Source organism: Pristiophorus japonicus, chromosome 6 (assembly GCF_044704955.1).
Source record: "Pristiophorus japonicus isolate sPriJap1 chromosome 6, sPriJap1.hap1, whole genome shotgun sequence".
NCBI lineage: Eukaryota > Metazoa > Chordata > Chondrichthyes > Pristiophoridae > Pristiophorus > Pristiophorus japonicus.
This window is the reverse complement of record NC_091982.1, coordinates 127,984,424-128,002,081: the sequence shown is the minus strand read 5'-3', so window position 1 is coordinate 128,002,081 and position 17,658 is coordinate 127,984,424. Positions and strand designations below refer to the sequence as shown.

At 49.8% G+C, this 17,658-nt stretch overlaps 1 protein-coding gene across 3 annotated transcripts in view; it reads left to right on the top strand.

The window, feature by feature from the left end:
• The window catches only part of LOC139265241 (gamma-aminobutyric acid receptor subunit gamma-4-like), a 707,225-nt gene that overhangs the window by 117,215 nt on the left and 572,352 nt on the right, over positions 1–17,658 (top strand). For 2 of the 3 annotated variants that reach the window (XM_070882171.1, XM_070882173.1), the window contains exon 2: positions 14,972–15,117. In XM_070882171.1, coding sequence (XP_070738272.1) covers positions 14,972–15,117 — 146 coding nt within the window. The remainder of the gene's footprint in view (positions 1–14,971; positions 15,118–17,658) is intronic. The other variant, XM_070882172.1, reaches the window with a different exon arrangement.

The window sequence follows — 17,658 nt, the reverse complement described above, 5'->3', positions numbered from 1 at the left end:
AACTGAGCACACACGCTGCATTGCCGTACACAGGACTCTAAGTCAGAGTCGATACCGGGCCACCACACGTAGGATCTGGCTATCGCTTTCATCATTACCATACCTGGGTGTGTGCTGTGGAGATCCGAGATGAACATCTCCTTGCCCTTTTTTGGGTAGCACTCCACGGTTACCCCACAACAGGCAGTCTGCCTGAATGGACAGCTCGTCCTTTCGCCGCTGGAACGGCTTGATTAGCTCTTGCATTTCAATGGGGATGCTGGCCCAGCTCCAATGCAGTACACATTTTTTATTCGGGACAGCAGAGGGTCTTGGCTGGTCCAAGTCCTAATCTGGCGGGCTGTGACAGGTGATTTATCATTTTCAAATGCTTCCATGACCATCAACAAGTTTGCAGGCTGCGCCATTTCCACCCCTGTGGTGGGCAATGGTAGCCGACTGAGAGCATCCGCACAGTTCTCGGTGCTTGACCTGTGGCAGATGGTATAGTTATACTCTGATAGCGCGAGTGCCCACCTTTGTATGCAGGCTGAGGCATTAGTATTTATCCCCTTGTTTTCAGCGAACAGGGATATGAGGGGCTTGTGATAGATTTTCAGCTCAAATTTGAGGCCAAACAGGTACTGATGCATTTTCTTTACCCCGAACACACACGCTAATGCCTTTTCTCAATCATGCTGTAGGCCCTCTCGGCCTTTGACACACTCCTGGAGGCATAGGCGACAGGTTGCAACTTCCCTGCTATGTTAGCTTGTTGTAATACACACCCGACTCCGTACGACGGCACATCACATGCTAGCACAAGTCTTTTACACGGGTTATACAATACAAGCAGTTTGTTGGAGCATAAAATGTTTCTGGCTTTCTCAAAAGCAATTACTTGTTTTTTTCCCCATACCCAGTTCTCACCTTTACGTAATAACACATGTAGGGGCTCTAAGAGGGTGCTTAACCCCGGTAGGAAGTTACCAAAATAGTTGAGGAGTCCCAGGAACGACCGCAGCTCCGTGACGTTCTGTGGCCTGGGTGCATTCCTGATAGCCTCTGTCTTGGCGTCTGTGGGCCGAATGCCATCCGCCGCGATCTTTCTCCCCAAAAACTCCACTTCTGTTGCCATGAAGTCGCATTTCGACCTCTTCAGCTGCAGCCCTACGCGATCCAATAGCTGGAGGTTTTGTAGATGCTCGATAGTGTCCCGACCCGTGACCATTATGTCATCCTGAAAGACCACCGTGTGTAGTAGCGACTTGAGTAGGCTCTCCATGTGTCTCTGGAAGATCGCTGCAGCCGACCAAATTCCAAACGGGCATCTGTTGTAGATGAACAGTCCCTGTGCGTATTGATGCAGGTGAGGCCCTTCGAAGACTCCTCCAGCTCCTGTGTCATGTAGGCCGAAGTCAGGTCGAGCTTGGTGAACGTCTTGCCTCCTGCCAGCGTCGCAAATAGGTCGTCTGCCTTAGGTAGCGGGTATTGGTCCTGTAGCGAGAAACGATTAATAGTTACTTTATAATTGCCGCAAATCCTGACCGTGCCATCACTATTCAGTACTGGAACAATCGGGCTGGCCCACTTGCTGAATTCCACTGGGGAGATGATGTCCTCGTGTTGCAGCCTGTCCAGCTCGATTTCCATTCTCTCCCTCATCATGTGAGGTACCGCTTGTGCCTTGTGGTGAATGGGTCATGCTTCTGGGACCAAGTGGATCCGCACCTTTGCCCCAGAAAAGTTTCCAATTCCAGGCTCAAAAAGGGAAGGAAATGTGTTAAGAATCTGGATACATGAGGCCTCATCGACATGTGATAACGCTCGGATGTCATCCCAATTCCAGCGGATTTTGCCCAGCCAGCTCCTTCCAAGCAGTGTGGGGCCATCGCCTGGGGCAATCCAGAGTGGCAGTTCGTGCACCGTGCCCTCGTAGTTGACCTTGATCATGGCGCTGCCCAGGACAGTGATAAGCTCTTTGGTGTACGTTCTCAGTTTCATGTGGATGGGGCTCAGGGCTGGTCTGAGTGTCTTGTTGCACCACAGATCCTCAAACATCTTTTTGTTCATGATGGATTGGCTCGCGCCAGTGTCTAGTTCCATGGCTACGGGTAAGCCATTCAATTTTATGTTGAGCATTATAGGTGGACATTTCGTTGAAAATATGTGCACCCCGTGTACTTCAGCATCTGCTTCCTCTCTCTGAAGCTCGAAATTGCTTTGATCCCCCATGGACCGATTTTCCTCTGCCACGTGGTGGTTAGCAGGTTTTGCAGAGCTTGCAGTTCATCTGCAAGCTCATTGTAGGTGCCCCATTGTTCCACAGCTCTTGCAAAAACATACCCTTTGAAGCGGCATGAATAGGCTGAATGGAAGCCTCCACAATGCCAACAAGGTGTGAATTGCCTTGCATTCATACTTCGTTGTGGACTCTGAGCCATCTGGGTCACCTGAGGCTTGCTGGCAGTTGCAGACTCGTGGTTTCTGCCCTGTACATTTCTGCTCGCAAACACAGTTCCAGTTCATTTATGAACATTGCTAGCACTTGTGTACTGAGAGATTTGTTTGATGTGATCACTGATGGACATAAACGCCTGTGCTATCACAATGGCCTTACTGAGGGTCGGGGTCTCTACAGTCAAAAGTTTTCGTAGGATGGTCTCGTGGCCAATGCCCAGTACAAAAAAGTCTCTGAGCAGTTGCTCCAGGTAGCCATCAAACTCACATTATCCTGCAAGTCGCCTTAGATTGGTGATGTAGCTCGCCACTTCCTGACCTTCAGATCGCTGGCACGTGTCGAACCGATACCTCGCCATCAGCACGCTCTCTCTCAGATCAAGATGCTCCCGAACCAGTGTACACAGCTCCTCATTCGACTTATCTGTGGGTTTCACCAGAGCCAGAAGATTCTTCATGAGGCTGTAGGTCGGTGCCCCGCAGACCGTGAGGCGGACCACTCTCCTTTTTGCAGCGCTTCCCTCTCCGTCCAGCTCGTTGGCTACAAAGTACTGGTCTAGCCGTTCAACATCGGCTTCCCAGTCCTCACCCTCCGAGAACTTCTCCAGGATGTCCACAGTTTGCTGCATCTTTGCATTGGATTTGTATACTCGTCGCCAGTTGTTGTGTTCCTGACACAGATGAGACTGCACACAGGGAGGTTAAAGTAACAGTGACCTCAGTCTTTATTAAGACACTCCAGAGTGAGGAACAGACCTTGGGGGCCAGCTTATATACAGTGCTCCCAAGGGATGCTGGGATCCTTGAGACTTCAGGGGATGCACTCCCTGGTGGCAAAACATGGGAGTGCATGCTTTACAGATACACAACATGGTTGATAATGAAGAAGAAGTGGACTGCAGGAAGATTACAATGTACTGGTCAGGTGGGCAGAACAGTGGCAAATAGAATTTAATCTGGATAAGTGCGAGGTAATTCACTTGGGGAGGTCTCACAAGGCAAGGGAATACACATTAAATGGCACGACATTGAGAAGCGTAGAGAAATAAAGGGACCTTGTCCACAGATCCCTGAAGGTAGCAGGCCAGGTTGATAAGGTGGTTAAGAAGGCATATGGAATACTTGCCTTTATTAGTTGAAGCATAGAATACAAGAGTAGGGAGGTCATGCATGAACTTTATAAAACACTAGTTAGGCCCCAGTTGGAGTACTACGTGCAGTTCTGGTCACCACATTACAGGAAAAATGTGATTGCACTGGAGAGGGTACAGAGGAGATTTACAAGAATGTTGCCTGGACTGGAGAATTTTGGCTATGAGGAAGGATTGAAGATAGTGGATCTGTTTTCTTTGGAACAGAGGAGGCTAGAGCGAGACCTGATTGAGGTGTATAAAATTATGAGGTTGGTTTGGATAGAGTGGATAGGAAGGACCTGTTTCCCTTGGCAGGGGGAATCACCAACCAGGGAACATAGATTTATAGTAATTGGGGGGAGGTTTAGAGGGGATTTGAGGGAAATGTCTTCACCCAGAGGGTGGTGGGGGTCTGGAACTCACTGCCTGAAAGGGTGGTAGAGGCAGAAACCCTCCCCACATTTAAACAGTACTTGGATGTGCACCTGAAGCGCTGTAACCTACAGGGCTACGGACCCAGAGCTGGAAAGTGGGATTCGGCTGGGTAGCTCTTGGTCGGCCGGCGTGGACACGATGGGCCGAATGGCCTACTTCCGTGCTGTAAATTTCTATGACTGCGCCCAAGAAGGAGTGGGGTTTTTAATTCAGCACTCCACTTCCTTCTTGGAGCACAAACGCTGAATTTGTTTAAAGTTTTAAATCTTTAGCGCCTGGCGGTTAGTGTCCCAAACAGGGCGATGGTGAATTTCTGCCCCTATGCCTCTATTGACACAGCCAAGGATCCCATATCCTTATTTACCAGCCTTCTCAACCTGTCCTGCTACCTTCACAGACCAGTGTACATACACCTCCGGGTTTCTCTGTCCCCACACCCTCCCCGCCCCGAGTCTCTCTGTCCCTACACCCGGGTCTCTCTGTCCCATACCCCGGGTCTCTCTGTCCCACACCCCGGGTCTCTCTGTCCCTACCCCCCCAGGTCTCTCTGTCCCCATACCCCCCGGGTCTCTCTGTCCCCATACCCCCCGGGTCTCTCTGTCCCTACCCCCCCAGGTCTCTCTGTCCCCATACCCCCCGGGTCTCTCTGTCCCTACCCCCCCAGGTCTCTCTGTCCCCATACCCCCCGGGTCTCTCTGTCCCCATACCCCCCGGGTCTCTCTGTCCCTACCCCCAGGTCTCTCTGTGCCCACACCCCCCCGGGTCTCTCTGTCCCTACACCCCCCCGGGTCTCTCTGTCCCTACCCCCCCAGGTCTCTCTGTCCCCATACCCCCCGGGTCTCTCTGTCCCTACCCCCAGGTCTCTCTGTGCCCACACCCCCCCGGGTCTCTCTGTCCCTACACCCCCCCGGGTCTCTCTGTCCCTACCCCACCCAGGTCTCTCTGTCCCTACCCCCCAGATCTCTCTGTGCCCACACCCCCCCAGGTCTCTCTGTCCCTACCCCCCAGGTCTCTCTGTCCCCATGCCCCCCAGGTCTCTCTGTCCCTACCCCACCCAGGTCTCTCTGTCCCCATGCCCCCCAGGTCTCTCTGTCCCTACCCCCAGGTCTCTCTGTGCCCACACCCCCCCGGGTCTCTCTGTCCCTACACCCCCCCGGGTCTCTCTGTCCCTACCCCACCCAGGTCTCTCTGTCCCCATGCCCCCCAGGTCTCTCTGTCCCTACACCCCCCCAGGTCTCTCTGTCCCCATGCCCCCCAGGTCTCTCTGTCCCTACCCCACCCAGGTCTCTCTGTCCCTACCCCCAGGTCTCTCTGTGCCCACACCCCCCCCGGGTCTCTCTGTCCCTACACCCCAGGTCTCTCTGTGCCCACACCCCCCCGGGTCTCTCTGTCCCTACACCCCAGGTCTCTCTGTCCCTACCCCACCCAGGTCTCTCTGTCCCCATGCCCCCCAGGTCTCTCTGTCCCTACACCCCCCCGGGTCTCTCTGTCCCTACCCTCCCGGGTCTCTCTGTCCCTACCCCCAGGTCTCTCTGTGCCCACACCCCCCCGGGTCTCTCTGTCCCACACCCCGAGTCTCTCTGTCCCTACCCCCCCAGGTCTCTCTGTCCCCATGCCCCCCAGGTCTCTCTGTCCATACCCCCCCGGGTCTCTCTGTCCCACACCCCGAGTCTCTCTGTCCCTACCCCCCCAGGTCTCTCTGTCCCCATGCCCCCCAGGTCTCTCTGTCCCTACACCCCCCCAGGTCTCTCTGTCCCCATGCCCCCCGGGTCTCTCTGTCCCTACCCTCCCGGGTCTCTCTGTCCCTACCCCCCCTGGGTCTCTCTGTCCCACACCCCGAGTCTCTCTGTCCCTACCCCCCCAGGTCTCTCTGTCCCCATGCCCCCCGGGTCTCTCTGTCCCTACCCTCCCGGGTCTCTCTGTCCCTACCCCCCTGGGTCTCTCTGTCCCTACACCCCCCCAGGTCTCTCTGTCCCTACACCCCCCCGGGTCTCTCTGTCCCTACCCTCCCGGGTCTCTCTGTCCCTACCCCCCTGGGTCTCTCTGTCCCTACACCCCCCCAGGTCTCTCTGTCCCTACACCCCCCCAGGTCTCTCTGTCCCCATACCCCCCAGGTCTCTCTGTCCCTACCCCCCAGCTCTCTCTTTCCCTACACCCCATGTCAAATTGCAGCATTTAGTTTCTTTTGCTTCTACCTCATTCTTTCTATCAAAATGCTTCACTCCACATGAAATTGCATCTGCCCATTTCACCAGGGTGTCTCTGTCCTCCTGAAGTCTGTTATTATCCTCCAGCATTGTTGCCTACATTTCCAAGTTTTGTGTCATCTGCAAACACTGAAATAATGCCCTGTCCACCCAAGTCCAGGCCATTACTATACAAAAAGTGCAATGGTTCTAATACTGCCCCCTGGGGAAATACCACTGCACGCTTCCCTCCCGTCTGAAAAACAACCATTCACCACTACTCTCTACTTCCTGCCTCGTCGCCAATTTCATACCCACAGAGCCACTGCCCCATTAATCCCATGCCACTCCAATTTTGCTAACAAGTCTATTGTCTGGTACTTTATCAAATGCCTTTTTAAAGTCCATATACACATCAACCGCATTGCCCTCATCGTTACATCATCAAATAACTCAATCAAGTTAGTCACACACGATTTGCATTTAACAAACCTGTGCTGCCTTTCATTTATTAAACTATATTTTTCCAAGTGACAATTAATTTTGTCCCAGGTTATTGTCTCTAAAACTTTCCCCTCCACCGATGTTAGGCTGACTGTCCTGCAGTTGCCGGGTTTATTCCTCTCCCAATTTTTGAACAAGGGTGTAACATTTGCAGTACTCCAGTCCTCTGGCACCGCCCCATATCCAAGGCGGATTGGAAAATTGTAGTCAGAGCCTCTGCAATTTCCACCCTTCGCTCCATAACCCAGGAGGCCTCCCATCTGGAAAGGGTGAATTTTATATTTGGAGAGCTGCCAACCTTTTTAGTGCATCCTTTTTAGCTATTTGTATCCTATCCTGTATCACTACTGCCTCCTCCTTTAGAGTGACATTGGCAGCACCATCCTTAGTGAAGACAGATGCAAAGTTCTCATTTAGTACCTCAGCCGTGCCCTCTGCCTCCACAACAACATCTCCTTAGTGATCCATAAGCAGCCCCATCCTTCGTTAATCCTTGATCAATATGATTATTAGCCAGGTTTATCACTATTCATTCACTAACCTGTTACCTCCAGACAGTCCCTCACCCTTCATTACCTCCTCCCCAACGCCTACTCATCCCTTCCAAACCCTGTCCCCCTCACCCATCACTGCCTCCACCCCCTCCAACCGATCATCCTCACCCTCTCATCACTTCACAAGCTCCACTCTCTCAGCCCCTCACACCCTCCATCACCCTCGCCCCTCCCTCTCACATCTCCCACTCCTCCCCCTCATGCCCACACTCTCTAACCCCTCACCCCCTCCATCCCTCACCCTGTCATCTCCTCTATCTCTCTCACCACTCCACACACTTCCATCCTCACACCCATTACCCACCTCATCACCTTAACTCCCACTCACCCTTCACTCCCTCACCCCCTCATCACCTCCACCTGTACATCTACTAATCCCCTCACCCTTCCACACTCTCGACCCTTCACCAATTCACCAACTCACCAAGGCTTCTTCGACAGCACCTTCCAAACCCACGACCTCTACCACCTAGAAGGACAAGGGCAGCAGGCGCATGGGAACACCACCACCTCCACGTTCCCCTCCGAGTCACACACCATCCTGACTTGGAAATATATTGTCCGTTCCTTCATCGTCGCCGGGTCAAAATCCTGGAACTCCCTCCAGAACAGCACTGTGGGAGTACCTTCACCACACGGACTGCAGCGGTTCAAGAAGGCGGCTCACCACCACCTTCTCAAAAGGTGATTAGGGATGGGCAATAAATGCCGGTCTTGCCAGCGACACCCACATCCCAGAACAATATGAAAAGAACCCTCAACCCCTCACCCATCCACTCTCTCAGCCCCTGCACCCACTCACCCACTCACCCTCTCACTCTTTCACCCTCTCACTCCTCACACCTCAACCCCTCACACCTCACCCATTCAACTCTCACCCCCTCACACCTCATCCCCTCACACGCCACCCACTCATGCCTCACCCTCTCACACCTCACCCACTCACCCCTCACTTCCTCTACTCTCTCAGGACATCACCCTCCATCCCTCATCCATCCACCCCCTCCATCGCCTTCACCAATTGAACAAATACTTTGATTCTATCTTCACGAAGGAAGACTCAAACAAACTTCCGGAAATACTAGGGGACCGAGGATCTAGCAAGAAGGAGGAACTGAAGGAAATCCTTATTAGTCAGGAAATTGTGTTAGGGAAATTGATGGGATTGAAGGCCGATAAATACCCAGGGCCTGATAGTCTTCAACCCAGAGTACTTAAGGAAGTGGCCCTAGAAATAGTGGATGCATTGGTGATCATTTTCCAACAGTCTATCAACTCTGGATCAGTTCCTATGGACTGGAGGGTAGCTAATGTAACACCACTTTTTAAAAAGTGAGGGGGAGAGAAAACGAGGAATTATAGACCAGTTAGCCTGACATCGGTAGTGGGGAAAATGTTGGTATCAATTATTAAAGATGAAATAGCAGCACATTTGGAAAGCAGTGACAGGATCAGTCCAAGTCAGCATGGATTTATGAAAGGGATCATGCTTGACAAATCTTCTTGAATTTTTTGAGGATGTAACTAGTAGAGTGGACAAGGGAGAACCAGTGGATGTGGTGTATTTGGACTTTCAAAAGGCTTTTGACAAGGTCCCACACAAGAGATTGGTGTGCAAAATTAAAGCACATGGTATTGGGGGTAATGTACTGACGTGGATAGAGAACTGGTTGGCAGACAGGAAGCAGAGAGTTGGGATAAATGGGTCCTTTTCAGAATGGCATGCAGTGACTAGTGGGGTGCCGCAAGGCTCAGTGCTGGGACCCATGATATTTACAATATACATTAATGATTTAGATGAAGGAATTGAGTGTAATATCTCCAAGTTTACAGATGACACTAAGCTGGGTGGCGGTGTGAGCTGTGAGGAGGATGCTTAGAGGCTTCAGGGTGACTTGGACAAGTTAGGTGAGTGGGAAAATGCATGGCAGATGCAGTATAATGTGGATAAATGTGAGGTTACCCACTTTGGTGGCAAAAACGTGAAGGCAGAATATTATCTGAATGGCGGCAGATTAGGAAAAGGGGAGGTGCAACGAGACCTGGGTGTCATGGTATATCAGTCATTGAAAGTTGGCATGCAGGTACAGCAGGTGATTAAGAAGGCAAATGGTATGTTGGCCTTCATAGCGAGGGGATTTGAGTACAGGGGCAGGGAGGTGTTGCTACAGTTGTACAGGGCCTTGGTGAAGCCTCACCTGGAATATTGTGTTCAGTTTTGGTTTCCTAATGTGAGGAAGGACGTTCTTGCTATTGAGGGAGTGCAGCGAAGGTTCACCAGACTGATTCCCGGGATGGCAGGACTGATATGAGGAGAGACTGGGCCTGTATTCACTGGAGTTTAGAAGAATGAGAGGGGATCTCATAGAAACATATACAATTCTGATGGGACGAGACGGGTTAGATGCAGGAAGAATGTTCCTGATGTTGGTGAAGTCCAGAACCAGGGGTCACAGTCTAAAGATAAGGGGTAAGCCATTTAGGACAGAAATGAGGAGAAACTTCTTCACTCAGAGAGTTGTGAAACTGTGGAATTCGCTACCGCAGAGATTTTTGATGCCAGTTCGTTAGATATATTCGAAAGAGTTAGATATGGCCCTTATGGCTAAAGGGATCAAGGTGTATGGAGAGAAAGCAGGAAAGGGGTACTGAGGTGAATGATCAGCCATGATCTTATTGAATGGTGGTGCAGGCTCGAAGGGCCGAATGGCTTATTTTCTATGTTTCTATGTTTCACCCCATTTACCCACTCATTCCTCAATCCCTCACACCTCACCCCCTCACACCTCACCCGATTCGCGATTCGCCCCTCACCCCTTCACACCTCAGCCCTTCACACCTCACCCCTTCACCCCTCACCCCTTCACACCTCACCCCCTCAAAGCTCGCACCTCACCCCCTCACCCCCTCCTCACACCTCACCTCCTCACCTCCTCACACCTCACCCCTTCAAACCCTCACACCTCACCCCCTCAAACCCTCACACCTCACCTTCTCCCCCTCGCACATCACCCCCCCACCCGCTCACCCCCTCCTCACACCTCACCCCCTCGCACCTCACCCCCTCACCCCCTCCCACCTCACATCCTCACACCCTCACACCTCACCCCCTCAAACCCTCACACCTCACCCTCACCCCCTCGCACATCACCGCCCCACCCACTCACCCTCTCCTCACACCTCACCCCCTCGTACCTCACCCCCTCACCCCCTCCCACCTCGCATCCTCACACCTCACACCCTCACCCCCTCACACCTCACCCCCTCACACCTCACCCCCTCACACCTCACCCCCCACACCTCACCCCCTCACACCTCACCCTCCACCCCTGCACTCCATCCACCCCTGCACTCCATCCTCCTCATCCCACACCCTCAGCTCCTCCACCCTCACCATCCCCTCACCCCTCCATCCCCGCACCCCCTCCACTCCTCCACACACTCACCTCCTGAACCCTGCACCCCCTCACCCCCTCCATTCCCTCACCCCCTCACCCCCTCCAACTCCTTACCCCTCCCCCACCCCTCCCCCCCCACACACACCCATCCCTTCCACCCACTCAGCACTTTAACCCCTTCCAGCTGCTCAGTCTGTCCCTCTCCCTCCTTCTGGGCCCAGCTATCTGAAGGAGTTGCTCAGCCTTTCTCTGGTGGAATGTCCCACAGATCAGTTCCAGCTGTGAGCTATTGTCACGTGTCCTGTCTCCAAGCTTCAGACGCAGCAGGGAGGGGAAGAATTACCTGGCAGTCACCCCTCTTAGTTTAAATACTTCAAATTCGGTCCGTGGTCAGGGACAGGAGGGTGTGACTATGAGTGAGGAAGGTATGGGGACTCAGGATGGAGTGATGGAGGAGCCTCAGCCCTTGCTCTTGTCCATCAGGTACGAGATTCTTGCTCCCTGTGTGGATGAGAGCAGGGACTGCAGGGAGGATGATCAAACTGACCACAGCACCATGGTACAGGGGGCCAGTCAAGTGGGGGGAGTGAAAAGAAACGGTGTAATGATAGGGGAAAGTATAGTTAGGGGGATAGATATTGTTCTCTGAAGCCGAGACCATGTCCTGAAGGCTTTGTTGCCTGCCCGATGCCATGGTTAAGGACACCTCCTCAGGGTTGGAGAGGAACTTGTTGGAGTGGGAACGATCCAGTTGTTATGGTCCACATAGGTACTAACGCCGTAGGTAGGACAAAGAAAGAGGTTCTGCCGAGGGAGTATGAGCAGCTAGGGATTAAATTAAAAAGCAGAACCACAAAGGTAATCATCTCTGGATTACTGCCTGAGCCACGAGCAAATTAGCATAGGGTAAATAGGATCAGAGAGATGAATGCGTGGCTCAAAGATTGGTGTGGGAGAAATGGGTTCCGATTCATGGGGTACTGGGGTAAGAGTGAGCTGTTCTGTTGAGACAGCCTTCCCTGGAACTATGCTGGGACCAGTGTCCTGGTGAATCGAATAACTAGAGCTGCAGAGAGGGCTTTAACCTTACTAGTGGGGGGAGGGTTCAGGTGAGCGGAAATAAAAAAAGTCAAAGAGAAAGGACAAGGCAAAAGAGCAGGGTAACGATGGGGGTAATGATAACCAGAGTGTGACAGGAAGGGACAGAACGTTTAAACGTAAGAGCGCATCAGAAAGTAGACTCAGAATAGGGAAAAATGGTAAAAAGCCAACATTAAAACCTCTTTATCTGAATGCACACAACATTCGTAACAAACTAGATGAGTTGATGGCACAAATAGAAATAAATGGGTATGATCTGATAGACATTACAGAGACATGGTTGCAAGGTGACCAAGGCTGGGAACTGAATATTCAGGGGTATTCGACAATTCGTAAGCATAGGCAGAAAGGAAGAGGAGGTGGGGTCGCTCTGTTAATAAGGAATGGGATCATATTGGTGAGGAATTATATTGGCTCATAAGATCAAGATGTAGAATCAGTTTGGGTGGAGATAAGAAATAATAAGGGGAAAAAGTCACTGGTGGGAGTAGTCTATAGACCCCCTGTAGGACAGAGTATAAATCAAGAAATAATGGAGGCTTGTAAGAAATAAACTACAATAATTATGGGCGATTTTAATCTTCATATACATTGGACAAATCAAATTGACAAAGTTAGCCTTGAGGACAAGTTCATAGAGTGTATGTGGGATAGTTTCTTAGAACAATACATGTGGAACCAACCAGGGAGCAGGCTATTTTAGATCTGGTAATGTGAAATGAGATCGGATTAATTAATGATCTCATAGTAAAGGATCCTCTCGGAAAGAGTGATCATAGCATGTTAGAATTTCAACTTCAGTTTGAGGGTGAGAATCGTGGGTCTCAAACTAGGGTCCCGAACTTAAATAAAGGCAATTACAAAGGTAAGAAGAAAGATTTGGCTAAAGTGCACTGGGAAAATAGATTAAAGAGTAAGACTAGATACGCAATGGTAAACATTTAAGGAGATATTTCAAAACTCTCAGCAAAGATATATTCCAGTGAGAAAGAAAGACTCTAAGAGAAGGATGAACCATCCGTGGCTAACTAAAGAAGTTAAGGATGGTATCAAATTGAAAACAAAAGCATACAATGTTGTGAAGGTTAGCGGTTGGCCAGAGGATTGGGAAATTTTTAGAAACCAGCAAAGGACGACTTAAAAAAAAAAATAAACAGAGAGAAAATCGATTAAGAAAACTAGCAGAAAATATAAAAACAGACAGGAAGAGCTTTCACCAGTATATAAAAAGAAAGCGCGTAGCTAAAGTAAATGTTGGTCCCTTAGAGGATGAGCCTGGGGTATTAATAATGGGGAACATGGAAATGGCAGAGACTTTGAACAAATATTTTGTATCAGTCTTCACGGTAGACTAAAAGCATCCCAATAATAAGAGATAATCAAATGGCTAAAGGAAAGGGGGAACTTAAAACAATCACTATCACTAGAGAAAAAGTACGAGTCAAACTAATGGGACTAAAGGTGAACAAGTCTCCTGGATCTGATGGCCTGCATCCTAGGGTCTTAAAAGAAGTGGCTGCAGGAATAGTGGATGCATTGGTTTTAATCTACCAAAATTCCCTGGATTCTGCAGAGGTCCCAGTGGACTGGAAAACTGCAAATGTAATGCCCCTATTCAAGAAAGGAGGGAGACAGAAAGCAGGAATCTATAGACCAGTTAGCCTAACATCGGTCATTGGGAAAATGCTGGAAACCATCATTAAGGAAGCAGTAGCGGGACATTTAGAAAATCATAATGCAATCAAGCAGAGTCAGCATGGTTTTATGAAAGGGAAATCATGTTTGACAAATTTTCTAGAATTTTTTGAGGATGTAATGAGCAGGGTGGATAAGGGAAAACCAGTAGATGTGGTATATTTGGATTTCAAGAAAACATTCGATAAGGTGCCAAATAAAAGGTTATTGCACAAGATAAAAGCTCATGGGGCTGGGGGTAATATATTAGCATGGATAGAGGATTGGCTAACTAACAGAAAACAGACAGTCGGGATAAATGGGTCATTTTCAGGTTGGAAAACTGTAACTTGCGGGGTGCCACAGGGATCGGTGTTGGGGCCTCAACTATTTACAATCTATATTAATGAATTGGATGGGACCGAGTGTTATGTAGCCAAGTTTGCTGATGATACAAACGTTGGTGGGAAAGCAAATTGTGAGGAGGACACAAAAAATCTGCAAAGGGATATAGACAGGCTAAATGAGTGGGGAAACATTTGGCAGATGGAGAATAATGTGAGAAAATGTGAGGTTATCCACTTTGGTAGGAAGAATAAAAAAGCAAATTATTATTTAAATGGAGAGAGATTACAGAATGCTGCAGTACAGAGGGATCTGGGGGTCCTTGTACATGAAACATGAAAAGTTAATATGTAGGTACAGCAAGTAATCAGGAAGGCAATTGAAATGTTGGCCTTTATTACAAGTGGGGTAGAGTATAAAAGCAGAGAAGTCCTGCTACAACTGTACAGAGTATTGGTGAGGCCACACCTGGAGTACTGTGTACAGTTTTGGTCTCCTTATTTAAGGAGGGATATATTTGTATTGGAGGCAGTTCAGAGAAGGTTCACTAGGTTGATTCCTGAGATGAAGGGGTTGTCTTATGAAGAAAGATTGAGCAGGTTAGGCATATACTCATCGGCCTTCAGAAGAATGAAAGGTTATCTTATTGAAATGTATAAGATTCTGAGGGGGCTTGGCAGAGTAGATGCAGTGAGGATGTTTCCCCTCGTGGGGGAATCTAGAACTAGGGGGCACAGTTTCAGAATAAGGGGTCGCCCATTTAAAATGGAGATGAGGAGGAATTTCTTCTCTTAGAGGATGGTGAATCTTTAGAATCCTCTGCCCCAGAGAACTGTGGAGGCTGGGCCATTGAATATATTTAAAGTGGAGATAGACAGATTTTTGAATGATAAGGGAGTCAAGGGTTATGGGGAGCGGGCAGGGAAGTGGAGTTGAGGCCAAGATCGGATCAGCCATGATCTTATTGAATGGCGGAGCAGGCTCGAGGGGCCAAATGGTCGACTCCTGCTCCTATTTCTTATGTTCTTAAGTTCTTATAAGTTGTCACTGGCCAATCAGGAAAAGCAAATAAACTTAACTGAAGCCCGACACTTTGCCCTTGACCTAGAGCTGTGACTGTCAGCAGACATTTACACTGTGAAAACTCTTCAGTTGCTGAGGAATAAACATCTAAATTATTCCATTTCCATCACTTCTCACAGCAGCAGAATTGAAGATGAAGATGATGATGAGGTCGGGGTGAACAAGACATGGGTTCTGGCTCCAAAGTCCCAAGATGCGGATGCCACACACATACTGAATTCGCTGCTGAGTGGCTATGACAACAAACTGCGGCCAGATGTTGGCAGTAAGTGAGCAACTTGTTAGAACGGATTGTCAGAGAGAACCACACAGCTTAGTACAGCAGGCAAGCAGGAGTACTCATTGCGAGAGACTGCGGGATCTGGAACCAGCGAGACCTTTCCCAGGCTGCACTCACACTGTGTGCAACTCTAGGTAGAGCAAGGAGAGATCACAACGGAGAAGGTGCAGAGTAGATTGACAGGGAAAGGGAGAGATGTGAGAAGTTAGGCCGTCTTTACTGAAGCTCTTTATGGAGTAAACTGGGAATGATCATCAAGACTATGAAGGATTATGACGAGATAATTGGTGAAAGAATATTTGCACCGGCCAGTAATAATGGGGCACAAATTACACATGATCACAAAAAGGATTTAAAGGGGAAGTAAGAATAAAGTTATTTTACGCAGAGGGTGATTAAGATGTAGAATTCTCCAAGACAAATCCCTCTTGAAAAAGAGAAATATTGAATAATTTGAGGAGTGAGGGGGAGAGTGGGATTAGACTGGGTGGAATATTAAAGGGTGAGGGGGAGAGTGGGATTAGACGGAGTGGGAAATTAAAGGGTGCGGAGAGTGAGAGGGAGAGCTGGATTAGACTGGGTGGGTATTAAAGGGTACAGTGAATGAGGTGGAGAGTGGGAATAGACTGGGTGAAATATTAAAGGGTATAGGGAGTGAGGGGGAGGGTGGGATTAGACTGGGTGAGATATTAATGGGTGCGGGGAGTGAAGGGGGAGAGTGGGATTAGACTGGGTGGGATATTAAAGGGTATGGGGAGTGAGGGGGAGAGTGGGATTAGACTGGGTGGGATAGGAAAGGCTGCGGGAAGTGAGGGGAGAGTGGAATTAGACTGGGTGGGATATTAACGGGTACGGGGAGTGAGGGGGAGAGTGTGATTTAGACTGGGTGGGATATTAAAGGGTATGGGAAGTGAGGGGGAGAGTGGGATTAGACTGGGTGGGATATTAAGGGGCACGGGGAGTGAGGTGAGAGTGGGATTAGACTGGGTGGGATATTAAAGGTTGCGGGGAGTGAGGGAAGAGTGGGATTAGACTGGGTGGGATATTAAAGAGTGAGGGGGTGAGTGGGATTAGACTGGGTGGGATATTAAAGGCTGCGGGAAGTGAGCGGAGAGTGGGATTAGACTGGGTGGGATATTAAAGGGAGCAGGGAGTGAGGGGAGAGTGGGATTAGATTGGGTGGGATATTAATGGGTGCGGGGAGTGAGGGGAGAGTGGGATTAGACTGGGTGGGATATTAAAGTGTGCGGGGAGTGAGGGGAGAGTGGGATTAGACTGGGTGGGATAGTAAATGGTGCTGGAAGTGAGGGGAGAGTGGGATTAGACTGGGTGGGATATTAATGGGTGCGGTGAGTGACGGGGGAGTGGGATGAGACTGGGTGGGATATTAAAGGGTGCGGAGAGTGAGGGGGAGAGTGGGATTAGACTGGGCGGACATTAAAGGGTACGGGGGGGTGAATGGAGAGTGGGATTAGACTGGGTGGGATATTAAAGGATGCGAGGAGTGAGGGGCAGAGTTGGATTAGACTGGGTGGGATATTAAAGGGTGCGGGGAGTGAGGGGGTGATTGGGATTAGACTGGGTGGGATATTAAAGGCTGCGGGAAGTGAGCGGAGAGTGGGATTAGACTGGGTGGGATATTAAAGGGTGAGGGGAGAGTGGGATTAGACTGGGTGGGATATTAAAGGGTGCGGGGAGTGAGGGGAAAATGGGATTAGATTGGGTGGAATATTAAAGGGTAAGGGGAGTGAGGGGGAGAATGGGATTAGACTGGGTGGGATATTAAAGGTTGCGGGGAGTGAGGGAAGAGTGGGATTAGACAGGGTGGGATATTAAAGGGTGCGGGGAGTGAGGGGGTGATTGGGATTAGACTGGGTGGAATATTAAAGGCTGCGGGAAGTGAGCGGAGAGTGGGATTAGACTGGGTGGGATAGTAAAGGGTGCGGGGAGTGAGGGGAGAGTGGGATTAGACTGGGTAGGATATTAAAGGGTGAGGGGAGAGTGGGATTAGATTAGGTGGGATAGTAAAGGGTGCGGGGAGTGACGGGAGAGTGGGATTAGACTGGGTGGGATATTAATGGGTGCGGTGAGTGACGGGAGAGTGGGATTAGACTGGGTGGGATATTAAAGGGTGCGGGGTGTGAGGAGTGTTGTACGGCTTTCTTGCTCTCTTCACTTTGTTGCTTTAAAAGTGGAACTACATACACACTCAGTTGTAGTAAAGGCAGTATCGGATCTTTTATTCAGACATTCATACTAAACAAACCCAGTATGAAAGTAACTGAGACATTTTTCAAAGGCAGCTTTCTGCTTGCTCCGATTTCCGTGGCTGCTTGTGAGGCACACACCTTCCGAAATTCCCGTGTCTAGTGCCTAATGTGTGTGTGTCAAACTCTCATCTTTATACCAAAAAAGCCTTTGAACTCTTGTTCCCTTGCATAGTACAAACAGACAATGTAGAATCCAAATGGCATTGGCCTGATTCACGGATAACTGCTTTCTAAACTACCACACACAAATCAAATT